The 27,161-nt window shown below is 55.9% G+C and overlaps 1 protein-coding gene across 6 annotated transcripts; it reads left to right on the top strand.

Annotated features, from left to right (window-relative positions):
- On the top strand, nt 1–27,149 carry OGDHL (oxoglutarate dehydrogenase L). Of its 6 annotated transcripts, none has more exons than XM_074337262.1 (24): nt 58–157; nt 2,439–2,526; nt 4,016–4,217; nt 5,922–6,092; nt 9,633–9,735; nt 10,161–10,276; nt 10,422–10,576; nt 11,363–11,512; nt 13,308–13,398; nt 15,287–15,466; nt 15,650–15,778; nt 16,510–16,689; nt 17,077–17,229; nt 17,778–17,880; nt 18,441–18,569; nt 19,575–19,725; nt 20,990–21,117; nt 22,026–22,204; nt 23,750–23,821; nt 23,923–24,048; nt 24,151–24,223; nt 25,549–25,712; nt 25,858–26,012; nt 26,422–27,149. In XM_074337262.1, exons 3-24 carry the CDS (start codon nt 4,017–4,019, stop codon nt 26,543–26,545), a joined length of 3,033 nt encoding a protein of 1,010 aa, XP_074193363.1. In that variant the 5' UTR covers nt 58–157; nt 2,439–2,526; nt 4,016; the 3' UTR covers nt 26,546–27,149. The 6 variants fall into 6 exon arrangements, with proteins under 6 accessions (XP_074193366.1, XP_019571722.2, XP_074193367.1 ...); XM_074337263.1 differs by having other exon boundaries at nt 60–157; nt 11,366–11,512; XM_074337264.1 differs by having other exon boundaries at nt 98–424; nt 2,454–2,526; nt 11,366–11,512.
- The last annotated feature ends 12 nt before the right edge of the window (nt 27,150–27,161 follow it).

Genomic DNA, 27,161 nt, shown 5'->3' with positions numbered 1-27,161 from the left:
CGACGCGCGGAGTCTCCGAGGAGCGCGCTCGCAGGCGGCCAGCGCCGTCGCGTCACGTGACCCGAATAATTGGCACAGCGCGCCGCGCACCCCCTGCGCGCACTCCCCCGACCTGCAGACTCCGGACCACGCTGCCGCGCGGAACCCCACCGGCCGGGTGAGCGCGGCAGCCCCTCCCCTCCGGGTCCTTGCGCGTCTTTTCCGGCCGTCTTGGGGGATTCCTCTCTGCTCCCTGTTCCCGTGTCCTGGGGCGCCGCTGCCCACAGTCCTGAGCGGGTCCCTGCCGGGGAAGGCGGGATGGGGAGTGAGCGTGACCTTGGCTCTGCCCTTGGCTGGCCGCGGCGTCCCCTAGGACCCCCAGCCCTTCCCCCAGGTCCTACCTTGCGAGTGCAAGTGTTTCGCGTAAAGGAGCGACGCACTAACGGTGGGGTTTCAGGTATCACCTGCGTTTCTCCAGCCCGAAGACTACAGACTGTCCACCCTGCCTTATGTGGCCTGCTGTTTGCTCGTCACCCCCTCCTAAGGGACCGGGTTGAGGAGAGCCGCGTTGGGAATGGGGAGGGGTCAGCGTTCTGTGCCTGGCAGGACTTGGAGGCAGCCTCAAGTCTCACGACCTCGTCGGGGCAGAGCCCTTATAGACGGTTTTAACCACTGTCTCCGCTCACAGACAGGGAAACTGAGGCCCTAATAGTGGCAAGACTGGCCTGAGGCCACAGCCAGCCTGGGCAGTGCTTCTCCCACCCCCAGGGAGATGTAGAAGGAGGGGAGATGGGGTAACCCAGAGGTGCCAAAAGGGTGCATTGGGCATTAACCGACCCCAAGGACCCCACTCTGACACCACTCCTCCAGGGACCGCCCTCGCAGCCCTCACCACACGTCCCTTAAGATATTGGAACAGCCCCCATCTACCTTTGTACTTTGCTCACCTACGGGCTTTAGCTCAGGCCTTTCATCTCTGCCAAGTAAATAAGCACACCCCCTCCCTATCCTGCTTCCCACCTTGGAATCTGCCTCCTGGGCCTTCGCTTGGGTTAAGCAAACTAGAGTTGGTGCTTATTCCTGAGAAAAGCCCACCCAGTTCTCAGAATGCAGGGACTGATAATCTGAGTCCAGGCTCTGCTGCTGCCTGGCTTCAAGGTCTTGGGTAGGGCCCTTCCCATCTTGGGATCTCTAGTAACTGATTTCTGCAGTGGGCGTATTGCAGACCAGTCCTCCCCGGGGCAGTCCAGACAGGGCCTTGTGTGTGGGGGGATTAGTGGCCAGGGATGTCTGTAGTTGTTACAGTTCTGGGAATGTGGGTGGGGATGGTACTAACTTTGTCCCTAGAGAGGATACCCCCCCTCAAGAGCCGCCCAGCCTGGTAGTGCACCAGGGGCTGGGCTGGGTAGGGGGCGCAAGGTGCCTGACTCTGACTCTTCCTTGCTGCCCTTTGCCTGTGTAGGAAGCACCTGGAAGGGCTGGCTGGGGTTCTGGCTCCCGATACTGATGTTGGCTTTGTCCCCAGTCCTCCAGGGTTCCTAGGTCCCTAAGCCCTGCTGGGATGGGGGCAGAGGTGGTTGGCTGACTGACCTCCTGCCAGGCTGGGTGAAGGCCACAGCGGTGTCCTGTGGCTGCCCCGGACAGTTCAGTATTTGTAAAACACAGTGTTCCTGCACTGAGCCAGGCTGGACACAGCCAGGCTCTGTCACTGTCCTCCTGAGCCATCCCATTCCCCTGTGGGGGTGGGGTCAGTGCTGGCAGAGAGCAGCTCTGACTGCAGCCGTTGGAAAGTGCATAGTCTAGATGAAATCTGGGTTACATCTTGACTCCATGGTGAGGAGAGTGCAGGCTCTCCACACACAGCCCTATCACTCACCAGCTTAGCCTCTCTGTGCCTCAGTTTCCCTGTTTATAAAATGGGGCTAATCGAAGTACCCACCTCATTAAATTGTCGAGAGGGTTAAATGACCATAGTGCCTGTCCCAGAACCAGGGCTCACTGTGTGCTTTTATTTTTATTCTCACGATGGATGGTCTTGGGGTCTGGTTTCCCTCGCCTTAGAATAGAGGTGGTAGAACTTCGAGGGTTATTTAGATTCTTCTAACAGCCTGGGCCAGTAGTTCCTGGGCCCACTGGCCATCTGGGCCAGGGCAGCCCTGTGTTTGCTCAGGCCTCAGAGCTGGTCAGAGGTAGAACAGGGGTTGGGATCCCGGCCCTTTGACCCGAGAGCCCATGCCTCCAGCTCTCATCCTGCACTTAGAGAGATGCTGCTCCAGGGAGAGCCAGCCCCTAGTGGCCATCGCTGTAGGGCCTGGCGTCACTGGTGGTGGGGTTGGGCAGGTGGTCCAAAGCTTCAGGGGCTGAGTGTGTGGAAAGGAAGCTTGGGGCACTTGGGGCTCAGGTTCCAACTGAACCCACCTCCTTCCTTTCTGCACTGGGATATATGTTTGCTTTTTTAGTTTTCCTCTGTTCAGACTTGCTGCTGGTTGCCTGAGGAGCCCACTTTCTCTTGCTTAAGGAGACCATCTCCCCTTCCCTTTGCCTCATGTGAGTTTGGAGGGACAGAGGGAGGGGACATGCTGGGAGGACTGTGCCCTGTCCTGCCTTGGGGCCTGACCCCGTGCAGAAGGCCCAGCCAAATGGTTTCGTGATTTGGTTGAGCTGATGTGGAGGCGGAGGGGCCGTGTTGGTTGAGCACACCAGGTTCCAGGTGCACTGGCCTAGGGCCAGGCCCAGACAGGACTGGGGAGCCAGTTGCACCCCAGAAGGCACATTTTTTGGGACTGAATTGTACACGGGGAAGCAGGCCCCTCCTGCCTGCATTGCCGCTGGCTCTGGTGCTGCAGCCCACTCCCAGGCTGCCATTCTCTGGGCAGAAGAGTGTTAGCGAGCATCGGGGGAACTGTTCTGTGTCCCAGAGGCGTTGGGCTGGGTCAGAGAAGGGGGCTCTGCTCACAGCTGTGGTGGGAGGGGTGTGGGCAGAGATCCTACTCTTCACGTCCTGTGTAAGATGACGTGGCAGGGCCTGGGGGCAGCATGAACCTGAGTGGGCCCTCCACCTGCCTGGATAGGGGGATTTCCAGGATTGGAGGTGGCTCTCAGAATTCTTCTCCTCTGGACGAAGCTTCCTACTGTTACTCAGGAATTTTCCCTGGGAAAGGGCAGATGACATAACAGGGGTGAGATAAACTCCAGGTTCTCGTTCCTGTCCAGCCTGGGTGGACTTCAGCCTGTAGGTAGCCCCTGAGCTGTTAGCTGTCCTGAGTGACATTGCTGCGTGTGAGCTCTAGGCTGGGTATGGAAGCTGATGGTGGCTCCAACCGAGAGCTGGGCATGGGCCTGCCTTCTGGTCTCCCCTCCAGTGGCCCCTAGTACTTTCCCTTCTCTGTGAAGTGGGACCATTGAGACCCATGTCATTGGCCTTCTGGCCTGGGAGGCTGCTCTGGGTCAGAACTGCAGGCAGATGAGGTCACTGGTCACTTTTGTTCATAATGACCAGAGACCCAGCTGTGCCGTGGCCTCCTGACATAGTGCTACTTAGCCAGGTCCCTTTTTTCGGGTTTTTTCCTGACTGGGCATGGCGCGCCCAGCCCCTGGAGGATTCTCCTGTCCAAGTTCCAGGGTGGCCAGCTGCGTGGCCTACTCCTTATTGGGCAGTCTGACTGCACGTGCCCTGTGGCCCTCTGAGTGGGCTCCAGGACTTGGGTTGGGAGCTCCCTGAGGCAGGGCCTGGGTTGTACTTGTCTCTGTACCAAGCTTTGGGGGATGGCAGGGAGGGAGCTGGGGTGGGACACAGCAGGACTGGGGCTCAGAGTGCCAAAGCAGTGGGTGGACTTTATCGAGCTGGGATCTCCGACTAGGCAGTGAACCCAGTAGGGCTGGCAGACTGTCCCCATCTCCTCTGTATCGTCACTGCCTTGCCCAGGGCCACCTGCCTGGTAGGACGACACATGCCAGATGAGTGAAAGATTGGCTTCCAGAGCCTCCTCTGTCCTGGTACTGTGGTTTATGCCTCTCCTCCATTGCCCATGTCCAGAATGAATCAGCTGAGGCTGCTGCCATCCCGGCTGGGGGCACAGGCTGTGAGGCTTCTGGCCCCATGTGATGTCCAGAGGTTCAGCTGGCGCAGCAGGTCTGGGCCATCGGCCACGTTCCCAAGCAGCAGAGGTGGAGGCAGCTCTAGTTACATGGAGGAGATGTACTTCGCCTGGCTGGAAAACCCCCAGAGTGTCCACAAGGTTGGCACCCCCACCCTGCCCTTTGTGTGGGAGGGAAGCTCCTGGGCCGGGCTGTGGAGGGGAGAGTGCGGAGAAGGAACTTGCCAGCTGTGTGATCTTGGGCAGGTTTCTTTGTCAGGTCCTTCATCATTTCTGTGTGTAAAAGAGCCTGTCCTCATGTTGGGTGGGGAAAGGCTGTTGCTTTCCTATTGCTGAACCAGCCCGTGGGTGATGGGCTGGCCTGAGAAGTCCTGACAATGCCCCGCTCAACCACACCTGGTCTGAGACCTGCCCCTGCCCCTGCCCTCTTCGTCAAGCTGTGCTGTCTCCAGATGGCCTCTTGTTATGTAGTTAGGTAACCGAGAAAATAAATACCTGCTGATGGCAAAAAAAAAAAAAAAAAAAAAGAGAGGGCGAAAGTGAAAAGTGCAGGTAGTGTGTCTCCTCTTCACTCACGCTCACATGATCCCAAAACAAATCGTATGGAGTTAGTAAAAATGCTTTCTCCTAATTCATCTATCTGCTCAGCTTCCACCTATCTGTATCCCAGTTTATTCTTCACTTCTGTATCCTTTCAGAGCATTTCTTTAGGTAAGCTTACTGCAAACACAACTCTAGATTTCCCCTTTATACAGAAGTAAAATGTAAGCACTGTTGTGCTTTGGCGGTTTTCACTTAGCACACATCTCCAAGATCTTTCCATGTCGGTACGTCAGAGCCTCGTTGTTCTTTTTCTCCAGTTGCATAACATTCCATTGTATGGATGTGCCACATCCGTGCCCATTGCCAGACATCTGGCTCAGTTCCACCGTCTGGCTGTCACGATCAGTGCTGCAATGCACAATCTTGTGTGTTCTCATCTTGCACATGTACAGCTATCTGTAGGATAAATTCTCCACGGTGGAACTTGTGGGTCAGAGAGCCCTGTGTATATAACATTGATGGGTTTTGCCAAGTTGCTTTCCACAGAACTTGTACCACCTTGTTCTCCACCAGTACCGTGAGAGGAAAGCCCTTTGTGTTCTGCCAGAACACGGTGGTACTCGGGCATATGCATAGCTGCCTTTTACTTCCTTTATAGTAGCACAGCATAACCCTCTCTGCTTTGTTCACTTTACAGTATATGTCGGTGATAGTCCACATCTACAATAATAAATGTGCCTTATTTTTTGTAAAGACTGCGTAATCTTCCAGAATTTAAATTTATCATAATTTATTTAACCAGTTTCCTGTTGATCTCCACTTAGATTGTTTTTATGTTGTTGTTTTTATAAAGTCCCATAAGGAACATCTTGTACATACATCTAGGCATACCTGTACAAGTACATCTGTAGAATAAATTTCGATCAGCAGAATTGCTAGTTCAAAAGATACATGCGTTGAAAATGTTGAGGGCCTGCTTGCCAAATTGCCCTGCACAAAGGCCGCCTCCAACCCACTGTGTGTGAGGGCATGTTTCCCTCAGTGGTAGAAGCCCCTTGCCACCTAAAGCCTCTGGGTCACAAGTTATAGCCTCCCCCAAACCCCTACCTAGCTGGGTCCTGGAGAGATCTTGGCTCTGGGTTCGGGGCCTGGATTGGATTTGAGGGTCCTCTTGGCATGGTCTTGGGAAGGCTCTGAGAGCTATGATGGTGGAGGAACACTCAACATCCCCGGGGGCCCCAGCCAGGACCACCCCTCACTCCTTCCAGGCCCTGACCTGGCAGTTTTCTTGCTTCTGCCTAGTCCTGGGACAGCTTCTTCCGGAAAGCCAGTGAGGAAGCATCTTGTGGCCCGGCTCAGCCACTGTCTCCCTCTGTTGTCCCTGAGAGCAGGCCAGCAGTCTCAAGCCGAACCAAGAGCAGCAAGCTGGTGGAGGACCACCTGGCTGTGCAGTCCCTCATCCGGGCCTACCAGGTGAGCAGCAGGGCAGGCACAGGCTGTGAGGTGGGACCAACTCCTGGGGTTGGCAGGTGCTGACAGGAACCAAACTCGCTCAGCTCCAGCGTCATCTAAGAGACCCCTTCTCCAAGCCATCTGTGGGGTGGCTCTCGCTTCTGCTACTCTCTGTCACTTACACCACTCTGGTCTTTTCTATGTGTGGTCTATCTTATGGAGTGTTACCTGCCACACACTGCTGTGCCCCAGTACCTAGAGGCAGGCTTAGCAAGTAATCAATTTCAGTAAATGTTGAATGAAAGTTGAGTAGATTGACCCTTTTTAATAGCTGTTTTCTTCTCTTGACTGAGCATACCAAGAGGACAGGGACTGACATACAGAAGGCACTTAATTAGTGTTTATGGGATGAGTGAACAGTTCAGTAAACACATCTCTCTCAACCAGCTGCTGTTCTGGAGACTCGGCTCTTCCCTGCGCGTCCCCAGGCTGGGCCCCTGCTTTACCCAGCAGTCCTGACGACATTCCATATTCTTGGTCTTGACTGAACAGGACTAATGGGAGGGCTGCTCTGTGTGTTCACTCCAAAACCAGTGCAGCCGCTGGGATTTCTCCAGGAATTAGTGGCAGAAGACATGTCAGAAGAGAAAGTTGTCTTACTGATGTGCAGAAGGAAGGGCAAGGGCATCGCGGGGGCCCCTGGGGAAGAAGCAGCAGCCGCTGCAGGAAGCAGGGGTGGGGGCCTTAGCAAGTGGAAGAGGTGCCTGGTCCTGAGTGAGCCATGGTGTGGGCTGACAGCTGCACTCCTGTGCCCCAGCTGTGCCGGTGGGCAGGACGGGGCACCCTGTGGGCCATCCCGGAGCAACTGGCTGAAAGAAGCAGAAAATGATTTTAACCCATTGACTTTGAAAACAAAGAACAAAGTCTATAAAACTCTGTGTTATATACGAGGTAATATTGGTGCCAGCCCTTCAGCTGCCGTTATTTCTGTAACTAGCCAAGACTAACTCTAGAGAGGCCTCCCAGTATGGTACTCTCTGCATTCAGGCACGTTACTCTGTATCTGCCTAGTGAAAATCCACCAAAGTTTATGCCTGATGGTGAACACCAGCTGGGGGCTGTAGCTTCTCACAGGCCAGTAAGAGGCAGAGTTCTGGTTTGAGTCATTTGTACACCGTACTTCCCCCTTCCCCCCACACATTTATTATTATGGACGTTTTCAAACATGAAAGGTAAAAGAATTATGTACTGAACCTCCGCGCCATCAGTACAGGGCCTGTCTTCATTCATTTATTACCCACCTCCTGCTCTCCCCATTGGCCACTGGTTATTTTAAAACAAATCCCAGATAGCATTTCATTCATCGAACATTTCAGCATGGATTTCTAGAGATAAAGGCTCTTTAAAAAATATACCACGAGTCTATTATTACATTGCTTTATACACCTGAAACTATTGCTTTATACACCTGAAACTAATATATGTATATATATATATATATATATATATATATATATATATATATATACACACACACACACACACACCACGAAAGCATTATCACACTTAAAAATAATATCAATAATCCTGACTCATCAGATATCCAGCTAGTATTCATAATTGGCTGTTTGTCTTACGATTTTGTTTTTTTTTGCTTGTTTGGATTAGTATCGAAATAAAGCCACGTTTGTGATTAAGTTGATGTGGCTCTTAAGTCTCTTGTAGTCTGCAGGTTCCTTTCTATTTATTTTTGTGTTCCCTGACATTTTTGTGGTTATTTATCCTGTAGAATTTTCCTGAGTCTCGATTTTGCTGATTACATCCCCATGGTGTCACTTCATCTGTCCCTTTGCTCATGTAATTTCTGTAAATTGGGAGCTAGATCTAGAAGCTTTATTCAATATAGATTTGACTTTTTTTGTTTCAAAATCAGCTTCCTGGTAGTGATGGCCCTTCATCACTTAGCAGCTATGGATGATTACTTCCTAGATACATTAATTCTTTAGGGGTGGTAAAAATGGTGACATTCTAATTGTGTCTTCATTACCTGAAAATTTTATCAGGAGAAACTTCCTTTTGTCAACTCCATTTATTCTGAGGTACAAATTGTATAGGAAAGGCAGGATCAGTGCTTGATTTTTCCTTTTTATTGATGAATTTTCAAAATTATGAGGTGATTCCTTAACATCCTTCAAAGATGGCCAATGAATATTTATCTTTTTTTGTATGATATGAATGCATGAATTTACACATATTTGATGAGCTTCAATCATTACACATATGACCCACATCCTCGCTCAGCACGTGCCCTTGTTCTCCGCCCCAGCTGTTTTGAGCGCCCTTGTGCTGTCTGGTATGACAGATGCTTCGAGGTCATCGTGTACATTTCTGCTCCGTCCTGGGACCCACCAGTTCTCCAGGGGATGCAGGCAGTCTTTACTGCTGTTGTTTGATCATGACTTCTGGGCCCTTTCAGTGGTTACAGCCTGGAAGTACTTTTTTTTTTTTTAAGGTAACATACTTTATGGGTTTATACTGATGCTTCTACGTGAGACTTCAGGTTTATCCTCGGCCTCATCTTATCTCACCATCTCCTTTTAAAGACACCAAAAATAGAGGTTCTCCAAGATAGCAATACAATGACTTATTTGATTTTCTTACAGCCCCCACACAACAGTCTTAGAACACAATTTTAACACTACCACTGCCGATTGGTAATGGAAATGAATTTATGAATTTTCCCCTGCAGTTCTGTTTGCTTTAGGGAATATTCTATTAGTCAGTTGGAATAGTTCCTCTCCGTGCATCGTGCCACCAAATGGATGCATTAATTCATTTGTTTCATTTTACTTTCAATTTTAAAAGTTAATTTTTTTTATAGTGATATAAAATATTTACAAGATTCCAAAGTCAAATCTTCAAAGCAAGGTATTCTTAAAAGTCTAGCTTCTAGCTCTGCCACTCTACCCTATTTCATCCTTTCCCCATAGATAATTTTTCATATTTTCTGGTTTTCTTAATTTACAATTTATTCTTCTAATGCATATATTTATTTGTATGTATACAAATAAATGCAAATGCCTATATTTACTTGTAGTTCCCCTGTCATAGACAATGGTAGTTTTCCATACACTTCTATAATTTGTTTGTGGAGATTACCTCAGAGCAGCTGATAGGGATTTTCTTCATTTCTTTTAGCAGCTCTCTAGTACTCCCCTGCGTGGATTTCCCATATCCGTATGCTAGTCTCCTGTTGATAGACATTTGGGAAGTTTCTAGAATTTTGCAATTCCTGATAGTACCATAGTGACTACTTCTGTGTATGCATCCATTGCTGTTTTTAAAAGTTGCATGTTGTACTTTTAAACAGAGTTGATCTCCTGCCACTTCAGTGGCCGTGGTGGGACCTTGTAGGCACTTGTGCAGTGACTGGGGGCTGGAGACATATGGACACTTGAGATTCTAAAGTGGGAGGTGAGGGTCCGGGGCCCACAGCGTTACTCCTGGTGAGGGTCGTCCAGCTGTATCCTGGCCCTGCCTGACCTTTCCCCTTTCTCCCAGATCCGGGGACATCATGTGGCCCAGCTGGACCCCCTGGGCATTCTGGACGCAGACCTGGACTCCTTTGTGCCCTCAGACTTAATCACAACCATTGATAAATTGGGTGAGAGTCAGTACCCTTTCCTACTGCCCTGGTAACGCCAGAACCAGCTGGTACCTGTGCCCTGTGAGGGACTCCGAGACAGCAGTGCCTGTGGGTACCGGGGCCCAGTGAGCAGCCCAGGAGGCTTTTTTCTGACCCTTACCCATCTACTGCACGTGTCCCTGTGAGGAATGTCGCCCCATCTTCCCTAGCTGGTGCATCAGGCTCAGCACGCTTGAGAGACTTGTCCGGCCCACCCTGGTGGCAAGCTGGGCTCTGACTCTCACCCCCTATTCCCTGCAGACAGAGGATCCCTGAGCTTAGGCTAGACCTGGCAGGAGGGTACCAGGGGTACTGGTGGGGTGCCTGGGCTCACTGCTGCGGCCCCCCTGGGCCCCCCTCTCCTCCTCTCTGCCACCTGGCCTGTGCCGTGTGTGCCTCCCCAGCCTTTTACGACCTACGGGAGGCTGACCTGGATAAGGAGTTCCAGTTGCCCACGACCACCTTCATCGGGGGCTCTGAGCACACCCTCTCTTTGCGGGAGATCATTCGGCGCCTGGAGGTGAGCACAGGCATGTGTGTCAGCACACCTTATGGAACTCTCTGGAGCCTGCCAGAGGGAGGGAGGGCACTGCCTTTTCTGTTCCAGATGCCAGGCAGTTGGACCTCCTCCCACTTTCTCAGGGAGTACCCACCTGTCCCCCCAGAGCACCTACTGCCAGCACATCGGCCTGGAGTTTATGTTCATCAATGACGTGGAGCAGTGCCAGTGGATCCGGCAGAAGTTCGAGACCCCTGGTGTGATGCAGTTCTCCAGTGAGGAGAAGCGGAGACTCCTGGCCCGGCTGGTGCGCTCCATGAGGTCAGGCCCTCAGCACACCCCCGGACTGCCCGAGTGGCTGGAGGGTCTGCTCCAGGGTGTGCGAGGGGTCCCAGGCCCTGGCTAAGAAACTAGGAGGATGCCTGGCATGGGAGGGCAGGACTGAGTAGGCCTCAGCCCCTGGCTTGGGGGCAGCCATGGGGGGAGCACTGGGGCTGGTGCTCAGGCAGAGCCAGGCGGGTGGGCAGGATGGGGGCCCTGAGAGAACAGGATAGGAGGGGCATGCCGAGCAGGGGTGGATGTGGCAGAAAGTGGCTTGGGCACATTTGGGCAGAAAGATGTCCCTGTGCTGAGTGAATATAGCAAGGCCTTGCCGGTGGGCACCACTGACTGCCTACCACCTTCTCTGAACTGGGGCCCTAGAGCAGCAGCTGGCACCGCTGCTGGGTGCACAGTAGATCCCTGAGCAGTGAGGTGTGGACTGTAATGTGCGCTGAGCCATGAGGAGGTCTCGGCTGGTGAGGGAGCCGTGTGCAGTGTACATGGGTGAGGAGGGCAGGGGCTGGGAGCAGGGAGATGGCTCATCGGAGCAGTTTGACTGGAAAGGACAAAGGCCGATAGCTGCGAACGGGTGTAGGCAGAGGTTTTGGTTAAGCTGGGAGGACCTGTGCTCCTTGCTGGGGGGGTGTCATGGTGTGTGTGGCAGGTCCTGGACTATGTGGAGGGAGGTAACTTTGCACCTTCCTCTGTTCTGGGCACCCTGCTGCGAGCCCTCATGAGCAGCCCCCATGAGCCCAGCCCCGTCTTCCTTTCCCTTCTCTCCCCAAGCAGGTTCGAAGACTTCCTGGCCCGGAAATGGTCCTCAGAGAAGCGGTTTGGCCTAGAGGGCTGTGAGGTCATGATTCCTGCCCTGAAGACCATCATTGACAAATCTAGTGAGATGGGGATTGAGAATGTCATCCTGGGGATGCCACACAGGTGGGCCCCTTCCCTCCCCTGCACAGCCCACTCCATTCTCCTCCAGGCCCAGCAGACTGAGCTGGAAAGGAAGGGATAAAAATCAGAGCAGGGCTGTTGGTAGGACCTGAGGGTAGAGGCAGAGTGGCCTAGAAAATTCTCAGCATACCTGGGCCCTGGTCTGCTCATCACAGAAAGAGCCACGCACTTGGCAAAAGCTGCATGGAGCCAGGTTCTCGCAGATTCTGTTTTTCTCTCACCACGTTGCCACTGTCCCCAGCAGGGTCAAGAGTTCAGAAAAGGGTTGTATTGTGCTTCTTGAGGACAAGAAGGGGCATGTCCTAGGGAAGTGTGGGCAGGGCTTGGGCAGGTGGAACCTGGTTGCCATCCCCTGGAGGGAGGTCTTTGGAGGTGAGCCAGGGGTCTTTTCCTCTGGTTGCAGGCTGACTGCACATTTCCCTGTGACCTTGATAAAGACTTGGAAGACTGACTTGGCAACTGGCTTGACCTCTGAGCTGGAGCTTGTGGTCTGATAAGGAATATAGCCCGGGGACAAACGAAGTTGGCCAGGGGTCCTGTCGAATGGGCCATAAGAGGACGTGCTGAGCAGTCTGGGAGGCAAAGCCCGAGCATTTCCTGTGACCATTTCATGAGCAACTGGGCCAGCCTCAGACTGCATCAGCATGAGGGGGTCCAGGGGTCCATATGCAGTGTGAAAAGGTCCCCACTCTGTGGGCTGGCCTGCCCAGAGCTGGGCATTTGCCCATCACAGGCTTCATGCTCTGAGGGGCCTGGAAATGCCCGGTGTCTGGTCACGGTCAGGCAGAGCTAGCCCCATGGTCTGAGGTGGCATGGGCCCGTGGCTTCAGTGGACCTGTGGAAGAGGATGGAACGCGGTGGTCGGGAGCAGCTCTGGGACCGTGTGGTGGTGCTGGGTAGGCTCTCGGCCTGGGAAGGGCTCAGGGATATGGGGACAGCAGGGTCATGCCGAGCAGGGCCAGGCCTCCATAGTTGAGGGGGGCCTTTGAGGCTGGCAGGCTTTGCCCGAAGGGACTGAGGGTTGTTTATATGGCTCCCGTGGCCCTACAGAACGGGGGGAGAGGCTACCTGGAGAAGGGCTGCCCTTCTGTCACAAGGCCATGTGGAGCTGGAGATCGGGGTAGGGTATGTGTGTGCCTGGGGCTGGTATCTGTTCGTGGGCTTTGGGGGGTGAGTTCTTAGGGCTAAGTGTACCCTCATTGGCTGGTGCCCACCCCTGAATAAACTGCCCCCTGATGAGAAGTTCAGTTGGATTGGAGAATCCCTGGTCCCTGGCTGCTTTCCTGTCCCCCCCACCCCACCCCCGAGACCTCAGCTCCCCTGGACAGGTCCTCTGGTAACTTCTGATCTTAGGGTCAGGGTAGTTCTTTTTCCCCTATCCTTCTCCAGGATGCTGCTGGGCTGGGTGGGAGGTCTCATGTGAGCCTCTATGGTGCGTTAGCAGATTGGGGCCGAGATGCCTGGCTGGCTCTACTGTTAGGTGGGGAGGGTGGGCACTTTGCTGTGAGGCTGGTGGCTCCCGGCTCATGAGGGTCTCCTGAGTCTGATGTGTAGGGGTGTGTCTCTGGGGGGAACTGGCCAGCCAGGGTTATTCACGTCTTATAGACAGGATGAGGGCTAGGCCTCTCTTGGGCTCCACTGGGGAAAGGGGGTTCCCTCAGACTCCATGCTGCTTCTGTTAGGTACCAGGTGGGCAGGGAGCGTTGTGATGTTGCTGGGTCCTGTTGGGGGAGGTGGCCTCTGTGCCAGGTAAGAGCCCCGCCCCCTCTGTCTCCAGGGGCCGGCTGAATGTGCTGGCTAACGTCATCCGCAAGGACCTGGAGCAGATCTTCTGCCAGTTTGACCCCAAGCTGGAGGCAGCCGACGAGGTGGGTGCCAAGCCCAGGTCTCAGAACCCTTGGAGAGCCGGGTATTTGGGAGGTGGGCTGGGGAGGAACTGGGCCAGGAGTTTCCAGGTTCAGACAGACCTTGAGATGGACAGACATGCAGCAGAGTGGGAAGGAGGCTGGCAATATTTGCGCGAGGCCACTAAGGCGTGTAGGAGCAAGTGCTGTGGTCTCTGATGGCTGGGAGGATCTGGGCAAGCCTCCCAGCTTCCAGCTGGGAAAACTGAGCCCCAGAACAGTGCAGGGAAGTCCTGAAGTCATTCACTGTGGCACGGGCCATGCCTCTGCCCAACGTCCTGTCCTCCAGCCCAGAAGGGCCTCAGTCGTGTGTTCCCCGGGGGCAGCCTTAAGAGGTCAGGATGGTTTCCTGTGCATTGTGAGCAGAGCAGACATGTCTCTGCTCACAGCATCTTCGTGGCACACACGTCACACATGCCTCACCCCCCACGCCTTTGCCCTGCTGGGCCTCAGTCCAGCGGCCTTGCTCTCTCCTCTGTTGGTACTTAAAAAGAAAGTATTTACTAGGTTGTTTTTTAGGGTTTTTGTTTGTTTGTTTGTTTTAAGAAGAAATATGAGCATTGTTTAAAAAAAAAAAAAAAGCTTATAACGAGAGCAAGTTTTCCTGGCGAGCCACGTTTCCTGCTCCCGGAGGCTCCACTGTGGCCAGTGTTTGTTGTATTAAGGTGTGTACGTCCAGAAGTGTCCCATGCAGGTACAAACACACATCTGTCCAGTCCAGCCTTATTTGTAACAGGCCAGGGGAGCAGCTTGCGACACTTTGTTTTCACTTAGTGACTTGTCACTGTGTCATGGCAGTACACAGCTCCATGAGCTCTGCGTGTCCCTGTGGTTTACGCCATCTCTCAATGGGTGTTAGGGTGCTGGAATGAGTGCACGTGTGTGTGAGTACTGTGTTCGGTGGTGTCTGAGCGAGGCCATGGCTGGCTCTGAGGGGCGAGGCCTGTTGTCCTCAGAGCCGGCAGACAGCAGCGTGCCCACCCATGATGTGCACAAGGACCCTCCTTCCGTCTTTCCATCTTTGCCAACATGAATGGTGCAAACGTGATTGTTTTAACATATGTCTTTGTTATGAATTTGAGTATCTCCGTGTTTTTAAGCCATGTATATTTCTTCTGTAAATTCCTCTTCATGGCTTTTGCACATTTTTCTGTGGGATTTTAGGCTGTATCTTACCGATTTGTGAAAGTGCTTTATATATTTAGGGAGCCAGCCATTTGCCTTCATTTGTCTTATATTTTTCTCAGCTTGAGGTTTTTTTCCCCTAGCACTGTGCGTGGATTTGCTTCCCCTGTGACAAATTCATCAGATTTTAGCTGCCTTATCTTTTATGGCTTCTGAGGTTTGTACATGGTTTAGAAAGGCTTTCCCTACTCCAGGGCCATAAAATTGCATGTTTTCCTCTGATGTTTTCATGTTTCACATGTACACTGTTAGTCACTTTGCTGTAAGGAGTCAGGAGGAGCTCAGCTTTGGTGTTTGCCCAGAGGCCTGGCCAGTGGTCTCCACATCATGCCTGAACCGTCCTCCTTTCTCTGCTTTCACTGATGCTGGCTGGCCGGCCCCTTCCTCCTGGTGCCTTAGCCTTGTCCCACTCAACAGTCATTCATGACAGGGGGACATAATTGAAATGCAGAAGGGCTCTAATGAGGGAGCAGCTGGTCTGCCCTCTGAGCCTTTCTCAGGCCAGCCTGGAGGGCAAGGAGGGGTGTGCAGGGGTGGGGGGTGGCTGGAAGAGGGGGTAGGTCAGGGACAGCACAAGCCTTCCCAGGGAGCAAAGTTTGGAGTCCTTCAGCCCCACTGGGGGCTTGATCTATCTACCTGAGATGACAGGCCTCCCCTCAACCTCCAGGGCTCCGGAGACGTTAAATATCACCTCGGCATGTACCATGAAAGGATCAACCGGGTCACAAACAGAAATATCACTTTGTCACTTGTGGCCAACCCCTCCCACCTGGAAGCTGTGGACCCTGTGGTGCAGGGGAAGACGAAGGCAGAGCAGTTCTACCGCGGGGACGCCCAGGGCAAGAAGGTGAATTCAACTCACCTGGGCCCTGAGGGGCTGGGTCTGAGAGGATGGATCTGGGGAGTGGGCCCTGAGGGGTAGGCCCTGAGGGGCTGGTGTGAGAGTGGGTCTGAGGGGTGGGCTCTGAGGGGGTGAGCTCTGCACAGGCTGGGTCTGGGGGCTCCTCCTGGCTCACACCTTACCCTGCAGGTCATGTCCATCCTGGTCCATGGGGATGCTGCCTTCGCAGGCCAGGGTGTGGTGTATGAGACCTTCCACCTGAGCGACCTGCCCTCTTACACCACCAATGGCACCGTGCATGTCGTTGTCAACAACCAGGTGAGGGCCTGGCTGCATGTCAGGCCTCGTCAGCATCCTTCTTCCCTAAATCGAGGCAGCGCTTTGAGAGGAAGAGATGGTCCTGGTTCTAAGACCACTGTTCCGTCACGTCCCAGGGTGTGGTGTCAGGCAGGATGCCTGCTCTCCCCAGCCCCCCCACCTCATCTATTTATCTCTCATCGTGGAGAAAGTTGTCAGGACAAAGCAGTAAAGGCTGTAACTGGCTGGCTCAGAGGTGGGCGTCATGGTCCTAGCTGCGGCCTTAGCCCACGTGAGGCAGTCAGGCTTAGACTGCCGCTCCCACAGGCCTTGCTTTCAGGAAGCTGTGCTTAGTGACAGCTCTTTTTCTGTGCCTCCGAAGCCCTGGGTTAACAACTTCACAGGATATCCCTGTGCGATAGGGATTTAATGAGCCCTTTTCACAGATGAGGACACTGAGGCTCTGGTGATTTAAGTGCCTTGGCCAGGGTTGTGCAGTTAATAACTGGTGGAGCACAGACCTGTGCTCTCTCCTGCCACTGTAGGAAATGATTGCAGGAGAAAAGAGCAGGCATGCTTCCCTGTGGAACCTACTGCTACGTCTGGTTGTCCCTTCTTGTCCCACGTGCCTCCTGGGCACACCTGATGGACCTTGAGACAGAGGCCTTCCCTCCCCAGCCCCCGCCAGCTCTCTGACCCAGACGTCTAGCTCTGAGTAAACAGAGACGCTGCCAGTTCCTCCTGCTTTGCAGATTGGCTTCACCACAGACCCCCGAATGGCCCGCTCCTCACCATACCCCACCGATGTGGCCCGTGTGGTCAATGCTCCCATCTTCCACGTGAACGCAGATGACCCAGAGGCCGTGATATACGTGTGCAGCGTAGCGGCAGAGTGGAGGAACACCTTCAACAAAGACGTTGTTGTAGACCTGGTGGGTCGTGGGGCTGAGGCCAGGGCCAGGGGGCGAGGCCGGGGTCGGGGAGTGAGGCCGGGGTTGGGGAGGGAGGCCGGGGCCGGGGGGTGAGGCCGGGGCCGGGGGGCGAGGCCGGGGCCGGGGGGCGAGGCCGGGGCCGGGGGCGCAGCCTGTCTCTGCTGTGCTGAGCATGCCTGGTCTGCAGTATCTTCGACAGTCGGGGCTGGGAAGATACAAAAGGTTTAGTGCCACAAGGGCAATCTGTACAAAGGCTTGGGGGAGGGACATCAGTGAGAGGTGGTAGTGGGGCCCTTTCAGGGGCCTCAGAGCGTGTGCCCTGCCAGATGTGCTCCAGTTGTGCAGTGACGGGCAGGGCCTGAGCCCCGTGTTCCACTGTCCCTGCAGGTCTGTTACCGCCGGCGCGGCCACAATGAGATGGATGAGCCCATGTTCACGCAGCCGCTCATGTACAAGCAGATCCACAGACAGGTGCCTGTGCTGAAGAAGTACGCAGACAAGCTCATTGCTGAGGGCACGGTCACCCTGCAGGAGTTCGAGGTGGGTGGGCGGCCTCACAAATGCCTGGGGTAGGCCGTGGTGGAGCCGGGACCCTGCGTGGTTGCTGATGTTGCCAGCCCAGTGCTGGGAGCTGGTATTTGAAGGAGTAGCCAGTATGGTCCTTGTCCCCAGCAGACCCCAGTTATCAAGGGAGATGAGGACCAAAGACATTTATAACCTGGTGGGATGCAGCAAATGCTGTGATGGGGAAGCCAAGGCTCAGGCAGGAGTCCAGGAAGGCTTCCTGCAGGAGGTGGCCCTGAACCGGGTTTGTCCCCACAGTTACCTGATGCCATGTCGGTCCTCCCTCCTTGACAGGGCTCTGAGGGTTTCCCGCCTCTCCCAAGTCTCTTGCTGATTGGGATCCTCCAGAACTCTGTCGAGGATATCCCTGAACTCTCAGACTTTGGCCTCTGGCCACAAGGTCCCTGCAGACAGAGAGTTCTAGAATGTGGTGAGGGGGACCAGGACTTATGAATCCAGGTCTGCCTTGCCTCTGGCTGCCCACTGCATCGCTGCCTCCATCCATGCCCTCACCCTGATTTCAGGAAGAAATCGCTAAATATGACCGGATCTGTGAGGAGGCATATGGCAGGTCCAAGGATAAAAAGATCCTGCACATAAAGCACTGGCTGGACTCCCCCTGGCCCGGTGAGTGAGCTGTGTGGCCAAAAGTGATTTGCCTGGGCCTTGGACTCTAGCACTGGGCCCAGGATGAGAGCGGCCCTGCCCAGAGGCTACAGGCTCTATTCCTGAGACCCCTGAGGCTGTTGGGGCTGCTTCCTGCAGGTTGGGGTGGGTTGGGGTAGAGGGGGGCTAGCATTGCCCTCAGAGCACGTGTGAGCAGCTGAACTCTGGAAAAGGAGGGCTGAGCGAGGGTGGGTGGGCACCAAAGTGGGGAGAGCCAGGGGGTATTGCTCAGAGGATCTCCCTGGGAGGTAGGAGCTCAGAGGGCCTCCCTGGAGTGGACTTAGTTGGCTGTGACCCTGGGCCCAGGGAGTGGCTCCCGCAGGAGCCCAGGGGAGGACATTGGGTAGGTGCAGGAGCTGGAGCTGTGACTATCAGTTGTCGCAGTTCTCCAGGATGGGCTCAGGCTTTGAGTGCCAGGTGGGGTCAAGGAAGGGGTGGGCCCTGAATCCTGGGGAGGCAGGCTGATGGAGATCTGAGGCCCCACCACCACCCAAAAGTGCACAGAGTCTCTGCCATCTCAGGCTTCTTCAATGTGGATGGGGAGCCCAAGAGTATGACGTGCCCGGCCACAGGCATTCCTGAGGACGTGCTGACCCACATCGGCAACGTGGCCAGCTCTGTGCCCCTGGAAGACTTTAAGATCCACACGGGTGAGGTTGCTGTGCAGGCTCCAGCGTGGGCCACTGTCCCAGACCTGATGTTGTCCCCCAAGAGAGATGGCCTCAGAGGTCAGGGAGGCCTGGCCTGCATCCCCACTTGGTGACTGGTGGGTCAGCCATGCTCTTAGAGCCTTGTTTGCGCCCCACCCTGTGAGGTGCGCATGGTAATTGCCCCTCTCAGGCAGGCCCTGCAGATGTGGATGCCACTCTCCTAGCTGTGTTTCAGAGACCAGGCCTATGTGCGGTCCCTGGGTCAGGCAGAAGGAGAGCAGGGAAGCAAGTGCTTTCCCTGGAGGAATGTGGGGGGCGGAAGTACTGAGCTTGCTGGCAGCCTAGATGGATGACAGAGGTGACCCTGCCTTTCCTGGGTGAGCTTGGGCTAGTAGCTGGCTTCTGGCTACAAATCCTGGCTGTGGCCTCTGCTTGGGCAGCCTGGAGGGCCCCCAAGGTGGTAGTGGGGTACCTGCGCTCCTTTTGACCAGCATGTGGGGGGTTCTGAGGGGCTTCCCCCACAATGTACATGGAGGCCCAGGTGTCCTGAGGTGCTCACTCTGTGTGTACACCACAGGGGGTCTGGGCAGGTGTAGGGCTGACAGGAGCCCAGCATGGCCCACGTGCCTGGCTCAAATCCAAGCACCTTTATACCTGTGTGACTGTGAGTAAATGACTTCCCTCTTCTGAGGCTCCGTCTCCTCATCTGGTGAGTGGGGACAGTCCACTCTGTGCGCTTGTGAGGAATGTACCCAACTCAGGGCATGCAGTGTGTACATATGGCGTACCTGCTCCTCCTTCCCACCGGGGAGTCTGGGGAGGATGGTGGTTCAGGCCAGCCCATCGTATTGGTGGTGCTGGAGAAGGCGTGCCTGGCCAGGTCCCTCTGCTCTGTGGGAGGGGTGTAACAGAACTTGCACACCTGGCCCCGGTCCTTGGGGCTATGGCTGTCCCCTGGAGTGGCCAAGCCCCTGGGTCCCTCAGGCTGGCCCTCCCCTCCCACAGGCCTCTCTCGCATCCTTCGGGGCCTTGCAGACATGACCAAGAATCGGATGGTAGACTGGGCCCTGGCAGAGTACATGGCCTTCGGCTCCCTGCTCAAGGAGGGCATCCACGTGCGGCTCAGCGGGCAGGACGTGGAGAGGGGCACATTCAGGTGAGGGCGGGACTCTGGGCGCCAGGCCTGTGGACATTGGTCTTCTCCGCACTGAGCCTGTGGGGGAGCTGAGGGCTCAGTTGTGCTTGGGTCTCCCGGAGTCAGCCCAGGAGCTCTGGAGTGGAGCTGGCCCTTCCTCCTTCCAGACCTTGTCTGAGGAGCCCGCGGAGGGCTGTTGTCTGGCTGAGGTAATCAGAGGTAACGCCATCAGCACCCCCAGCCCCCACCCTTGGGCCAAGCCATCAGAGGGCCGCTGGAACACCTCTCTGACCCCTATGGGACAAGCATGCAGAGCTGACTCCTTGGCCCAAGCTGTTGATTGATACCAAGGCTTGTAGTCATCTGTGATCATCGTGTGTGTGTGTGTGTGTGTGTGCCTGTATGCACGTGTGCCTGTGCGCGTGTGTGTGCGCATGTGTGCCTGTGCGCGCGTGCACGTGTGTGCATGTGTATACCTGTGTGCATGTGTGTGCGCATGTGTGTGCCTGCGTGAGCGCACGTGTGTGTGCATGTGTGTGTACACTGCTGTCAAGGCAGCCCTCCCCATCTGGCTTGTTCACAGTTGATTCTTTGAGTCCAGGTGAGGGACTTTACACTTGTCAGTTGTCCCTATCATGTTTTCTCTGTGTGGGGCCCCAGATGTTTTGGGTCCTGGCTCGGTCACTGCCATGTTAGTGAGTCATGGTGCTGTGACATCCAGGATCCAACAGGCCGTCTTTCTCAGGCCTCAGTTGCTTGTCACTGCTGGCCCTGCTCCAGCTAGGGGCACAGGGGCTGCTCCATTGCACCGTGAGCCACATGTGAGTCGTCGCTGGGCGTGGGGTGAACGAGGTCCCCCCCATTATGCAGTCCCTGCCTCCTGTGACTCTGGGCAGGGCAGGCAAGGTCGTGAAGGGCTAGCAGGATGGGCAGGGGCACAGCGTCTTCGGGGTATGAGGTCTCAGGGTCTTGGGCTCTACCCAGCACTTGGGGGTCCGCGAGGCAGGTCTTGTCGGGTCCTTCTGTAGGTAAATCTCTGAGGTCTGTGCTCCAAAACCCCTAGTGTGTGGGATGTGGGCGCTGCTGGGAGGGAGGCTGCCTGGAGGAGGCGACAGGCTGCTTTGGCTTTCAGGGCGTCCTTGGTGTCGTCATCCTGTGAGACTCTGGTAGGTTTCCTGGCACAGTGCTGAGGGCTTGCCTGCCTCCTGCTGCCCGGCCCCCTGCTCTGGGTGAAGAGGCTCCAGCCTGCCTGCCCTTCACCCCTTCCATGTCTGTCTCTCTTTAGTCACCGGCACCATGTTCTCCATGACCAGGAAGTGGACCGGAGGACGTGCGTCCCCATGAACCACCTTTGGCCTGACCAGGCCCCATACACTGTGTGCAACAGCTCTCTCTCGGAGTATGGAGTTCTGGGTGGGTGAGACTGGGGGCAGGTCAGGTGGGCCGAGACACTGAGGGACCAGAGAAGGGCTTGCATCCTACGGTGTCCTGTCTTTGCCGTTTTGACCATGGACTGAGCTTAGGGCTGGGAGGGGCCGGGCCAGGGCCTAGGAGGGGCCGAGAGGCTCAGAGACCCCTGGGGTAAAGCTGGGTGCTGAGGGACCCCAACGCCACATGGGAGATGAGGGCTTGTCCTGTCTGGCCCCTCAGGGAGCCCACTTGGGGGTCTCTGCTTGCCTGGGAGGGGCTCTTTGGATACCAGAGGCCTGTCGCTGGGCACCAGCCCCAGTGGGCCCAGAAAACCCAATAGTCCCTGTGGACAGAGCCAGCAGCTAGCCCTGAGCCTGGCTTGGCTGCTCCACTTTCCTGACCCTTGTCTTTTCTCCATTGTGCTGCACCCAGTATCCCTGTCTTGAGGTCCCCTCCCCAGGCTTGGGGCTCCCCAGACTGTGTCTCCTGCACTCTCTCCTTCTGCTTGATCTTTAGCTGGCCTGCATCCTCCCTCACTGCATCCTCCCAGAAGCAGGGACCCTCAGAGACTTGTCCCTGCCCCTTCCTCTCAGTAACCCTGCACATATTTGGGGGGCTCCTCTTGGAAGACGGATCCTGCTGCCTCCTTAGCATATCTGTTGACTCTTTGTCAGATAAGGCTGGAGCTGGCCGTACAGCCAGTCAGGGCTAAGGGTGGCCTCTCCCGGCATGTTTTCAGTTCCCAGGAAGGGAAATCCTGGCCTTTGGGCCCCAAGGAGTCCCCAGGCTCCTCCTGGCCTGCTGGGAGGCCTGGCTGGGACAGGGAGGGTCTGTGAACGGGCTGCGTTTCAGTGGAGCCACTGCCTCTTAGTAAAAGCGTGTGGCAGGCTGTCTCGGTGTCTTCTGTTCAGGCTTTGAGCTGGGCTATGCCATGGCCAGCCCCAACGCCCTGGTCCTCTGGGAGGCTCAGTTTGGAGACTTCCACAACACGGCCCAGTGCATCATCGACCAGTTCATCAGCAGCGGTCAGGCCAAGTGGGTTCGGCACAATGGCATCGTGCTGCTGCTGCCCCACGGCATGGAGGGCATGGTGAGGGCTGCCTGCTGGCCAGGGCCCGGGGAAGGGTGGGTGGAGCCTTGCCTGAGTGCAGGATTGGAGGGCACCCTCTGGGCCCCTGGAACACATGGGTCTGCTTAGGGTGGGGCCTGCAGACGTCTGAAGTCGATCGTGACCTTCCCGTTACTAACTTGGAGTAGCTGACATGTCTGAGAGCTTGCTATGTGCCAGGCTCCGTGAAAACCCTCCATCTGTTAAATTCTCTAATCTTTACAACCTAATGGAGTAGGCCCTGTTCCCATTCTCCAGATGAGGAAACAGAGACACAAAGAGGTGGACTAGCTTGTCCAAGGTCACACAGCTAGTGGCTTGGATGTGAACCTAATCTGTGCAGTCCTCCTGTCCTCTGGTCCCCGTCTCGGTGACCAGCCTGTGTAGCCGCACATGGGGAGAGGGGACATGCAGGCCAGTGGGGGAGGGGAGGCGAGGGGAGGAGCCGAGTGTCACGAGATGCCACCCCACTGCTTGTGCACCCTGACCAGGTCGGGGTTGGACAGGGGCAGCAGCACTGCACAGGGTGGGCTTGGCTGTGTGACCCGGGGCAAGTCTTTCCCCACCTTGGATGGTCGGGCTGCAGTGGATGTCCCTGAGGCCCCCCTCAACTAGGACTGGTCATCCAGTCAGGGACTGATCATGTGTCACCACTGCATGGCTGTTCAGAGCCAGATCTGGCCACACTGAGCACTTGACATGCTGTGTAAAACCCTGTGGGATCCTTGGAACAGGACTGGGTGTTGGTCCCGTTCCCATTTCACACCTGAGGAGAGGGGCCTGAACTGCCCAAGGTCACCAACTAAAGGCTTCTCACTAGTGGAGCTTAAGCCAGGCTGGGTGAGGAGGGTTGGCCTGGCCTGGCTGGTGCCTGTTGTGCTGGGTCCGTGCTGAGTCCCCACTAAGGGAGGGGCATGTGGCAGCCATGGTGCAGGTCACGCTGTCGCCTGGGGAGCCAGTTTAGAGGTCATTGTGGGGCAGTCTGTGCTCATGGGCCGGAGCAGCCCACGTGGGCAAGGGCGGCAGGAGGAGCCATCCCTGGGTTCAGATCTGCCCTTCCTGGCTGAGTGACCTTGGGGTTGTTTCTTCATCTCCTTACCCTGCCCTTATTCACCTGGAAAGTAACTGTCTACATCACCTGTATCACCGGGCTGCTTTCAGGGCTGGTGGCTGTGTGTGGGGTCTGCTCAAGTGTGCCTGGCACAGCACGGCTCGGAGCAGCAGTCGCTGCAGTCAGAGCGTTTGCAGGAAGGACCTCTCACCTTGGACTTTTGCCTCATACTCCCACCACGCATGTCCGCAGCTGCTGGCTCCAGCTGGACCCCCACTCCCACCCCCACCCCCAGGAGGCCTTCCTCCTCTTCTCCCACATTCCTGGTTCTTTCAAGGCTCCAGAGTGAGGGCAACTTCTCTGAGAATCCATCTACACTCCTGAGACCTGGGTCCCTGCAAGACCAGGTGTCTGTCCTATGTGACCCCCCCCTACCCCCACTCGGCCAGCCTGGGCCATGTGGCATTTGTTTCCAGGGCCCGGAGCACTCCTCAGCGAGGCCCGAGAGGTTCCTGCAGATGAGCAATGACGACTCGGATGCCTACCCCGTGAGTGCTGCCCACCTTACCCAGGACAGGGGCACACTGGCACCAGGCCCCAGGACCACAGGCAGGCCAGGCCACCTCCCAGCCATGCCCTGTCCCCCCAGGCCTTCACCGAGGACTTTGAGGTGAGCCAGCTCTACGACTGCAACTGGATTGTGGTCAACTGCTCCACCCCCGCCAGCTACTTCCACGTGCTGCGCAGGCAGATCCTGCTGCCCTTCCGCAAGCCGGTGAGCCGCCCTAGCCGTCAGCGTAGTGGTGCCGCGGCCACATGCGGGAGGGGCCCTGGCCTGCTGGGGCAGCTGGCAGCTGGGCACCTGTTTCCCTTCCAGCTGATCATCTTCACACCCAAGTCTCTGCTGAGGCACCCAGAGGCCAAGTCCAGCTTTGACCAAATGGTGTCCGGTATGTGCCTGGGCGTGTTGGAGAGGTGGCTGGTGTGCGGCCTGCTGGCCCATGGCATGGCCTCTGCCACTGGGACTCTTCTGTCCTCGCCTCTGCGGCTCTGGGGGCCCTGCAGCAAATCCTGCATGGTCCCCACCAGTGGCCGGCGTAGGAAGTTGGCGCATGGCCGGCTGGCTTGGCTGGGTCGGGTCACTTGGGCTGAGCACCAGGGCAGAGGAGTGTACTGGCCCCAGTGGGCTGGCCTGGCTGTACCAGGGGACCTTAGAGGTGGGGGCCCCGGTGGACTCTGCTGGTTCACAGCACCCTGAGTGTTACTCACTCATACATTTTCTTTACTCATGAGCCAGATATTACTGGTCCTGAGAACACCGTGCCCCTCTAGGAGCCCTCCGCCTCATTTACCTGGGAGTCAGGAGTCAGTGAGATAAAGCACCTAGACGACCAAGTGTTGGAGTTAAGATGGGAGCCAGTGGCGGCTTGGCAGAGCAGAGCTGTCTTAGAAAACAGTCCCGGGTGGTAGGGGGCCAGGCAGGTCTGTCCAGGAAGGGCCTAGCAGCATGGACAGGCGTTTGTTTTTCACCTGTGTGAGTTTGGGTGTCCCTCCGGTGTGGGCAGGTGGCTGAGCTGGCAGTTCAGAGCTCTGGCTGGGGCTGGACCTCCTGGGTGGGATGCCTGGGGCTGGCTTTTCTCTGGTGGTGCCTGGCAGCCTGTTACCTTCTGTGTCTCTCTGTGTTCTCCTGGGAGGCGGGGACACTACAGTAGCTTCTGCAGAGGTTTTTGCAGCATGCTTTGCCTGGTGCCTGGCACATGACACACTCAGGAAAGAAAGATGGACAGGACTTAGAGATGGGGCTCGACTGTGGGCCTGAGGGAGGGAGGAATGTGCAGTGGTCTCCAGGGACAGCTGCTTGCCTTCCAGCTGGGTGATCGGATGGCCAGAGTGCATGCAGGAGGTGGGCACGGCTGGATGGGGCGCGGGTCCAGGACCAACAATGGTGCCATCAGATGGGGCTGTGATGTCACTCTCTCTCCCCACAGGGCTTTTTCCATCATACCCCCATATCACCTTGAATATTGATGGTCCCAAAGCTGTGCCCTTGGTTCCAGCCCCTATCTATACCTCTCTCCCTACGATAGCTCAAGTTTCATCTGTCCCCTTCTCCATCGTTTGGCTGAAGAGGTGCCCAGTGCAGCCACAGATCTAAACTCGGGGCTAGTCGCAGTGGCCGGGGAGAGCCTGGGGGTGCTGGGATGCAGGCCTGTTCCCAGGATTCTTCGGCCCGTCTGGGAGCCGGTGCCTGTACCATGCCCTGTCGGTCCCCTAGGGACCAGCTTCCAGCGGGTGATTCCTGAGGACGGAGCCGCAGCACGAACCCCTGGGCAGGTGCGGCGGCTCATCTTCTGTACGGGAAAGGTGTACTATGACCTGGTGAAGGAGCGGAGCAGCCAGGGCCTGGAGGGGCAAGTGGCCATCACACGCCTGGAGCAGGTACCTGGTCAGAGTGATGGGCAGTCAGATTGCCAGCCCGTGGCCTTGGGCAGTGTGCCAGGCAGGGCCAGGTCTGGGGCCGGTGAGGGGAGCTGAGCTGCCCCCCATCCCACGGCTAAGCTCCCTTTCTCCCTGTCTGCCCCAGATCTCTCCATTCCCCTTTGACCTGGTCAAGCGAGAGGCAGAGAAGTACCCAGGCGCAGAGCTGGTGTGGTGCCAGGAGGAGCACAAGAACATGGGCTACTATGACTATATCAGCCCGCGCTTCATGACCATCCTGCGCCGGGCGCGGCCCATCTGGTACCAGGCTGGGTGCAGGGCTGCCACCACCTCTTCCCTGCTGGGGGGCATTGGGGCTTGAGGCTCCGTTCTGGCTTTCCTGCCTCAGAAAAGGCCACTGCCTTCTCTGGGCTGCATTGGAACCAGTCCTTACTGGCTCTGTGACTGTTGGGGACATGTCGGTTTCCCCATCAGGGACCCCCGTCAGTGCCACCTTACAGAGAGCAAACCTTTGCCCTTGTTCTGCAGCCAGAACTGAACTAGAGAACCTCCTGCATATCTCAAATCTCCCTTTGATCTTAGGCCAGTGCTATGCCTCCTGGAGCCCCAGGCTCTTCATCTCTTCAGCAGGATGATGAAAAGGATTAGGCCTAATGGAGGCCCACTGTAGTGGCCCCATCCTCCCCTCATCTTGTCTCTCCTCCCTCAGGTATGTTGGCCGGGACCCAGCGGCTGCACCAGCCACAGGAAACAGGAACACTCACCTGGTGTCTCTGAAGAAGTTTCTGGATACTGCCTTCAATCTTCAGGCCTTTGAGGGCAAGACTTTTTAGAGCTGGGCAAGGCCTGCCTGGGGCTCACGTGGGCTTAGCTGGGGGTGTAAGGGCTGCTGAGGGGAAGGTCGGTGAGCCTGCACAGGAGAGGTCTGCTGAGGGCTCCAGGGGAAAACATGCTCACGCAGCAACTGAGGCCAGAGTAGGCACTGCTTCCTTTGCCTTCCTGCTGATTTCAGAATCTGGTAGGACCAAGAAAGCCAGAGGGGGTGATAGATGGGATGTCATTCTGCAGTGTTTCCCCAGCTGCCCTGGTCTTTCTGGGATTTGTGTATGGCTTTCCCGTCTGTGTCATTTGCATCTCTCGCAGAAACCCAGGCGCCCATGTCTTGGGTCTCTCATCCTAGCACATCAGGCTGCTGTTCACTCTGTCCTCGTTCATCCGTAGATTCAAGGAATGTTCTTTTGTGCTCTTAGAAATAGAGATTTCAGCAATAACAACTAGGTGAAGCAAAACCGTGCCAGCTGATTCATACGTGCTCTGTTTTACGGGTGTGTCAGGATGAGACATGTCAGCTTCTGTGTGATGTATAGCCAACCACAGCTCACGTGCACCAAACTAGAAAACCAAATAATAGAGAAATTAAAAAATGCTTAAGAGAGATTTCTGTTTTCA

Source organism: Rhinolophus sinicus, linkage group LG07 (assembly GCF_036562045.2).
Source record: "Rhinolophus sinicus isolate RSC01 linkage group LG07, ASM3656204v1, whole genome shotgun sequence".
Taxonomy (NCBI): Eukaryota; Metazoa; Chordata; class Mammalia; order Chiroptera; family Rhinolophidae; genus Rhinolophus; species Rhinolophus sinicus.
This window is presented reverse-complemented; position numbering and strand designations above follow the sequence as displayed.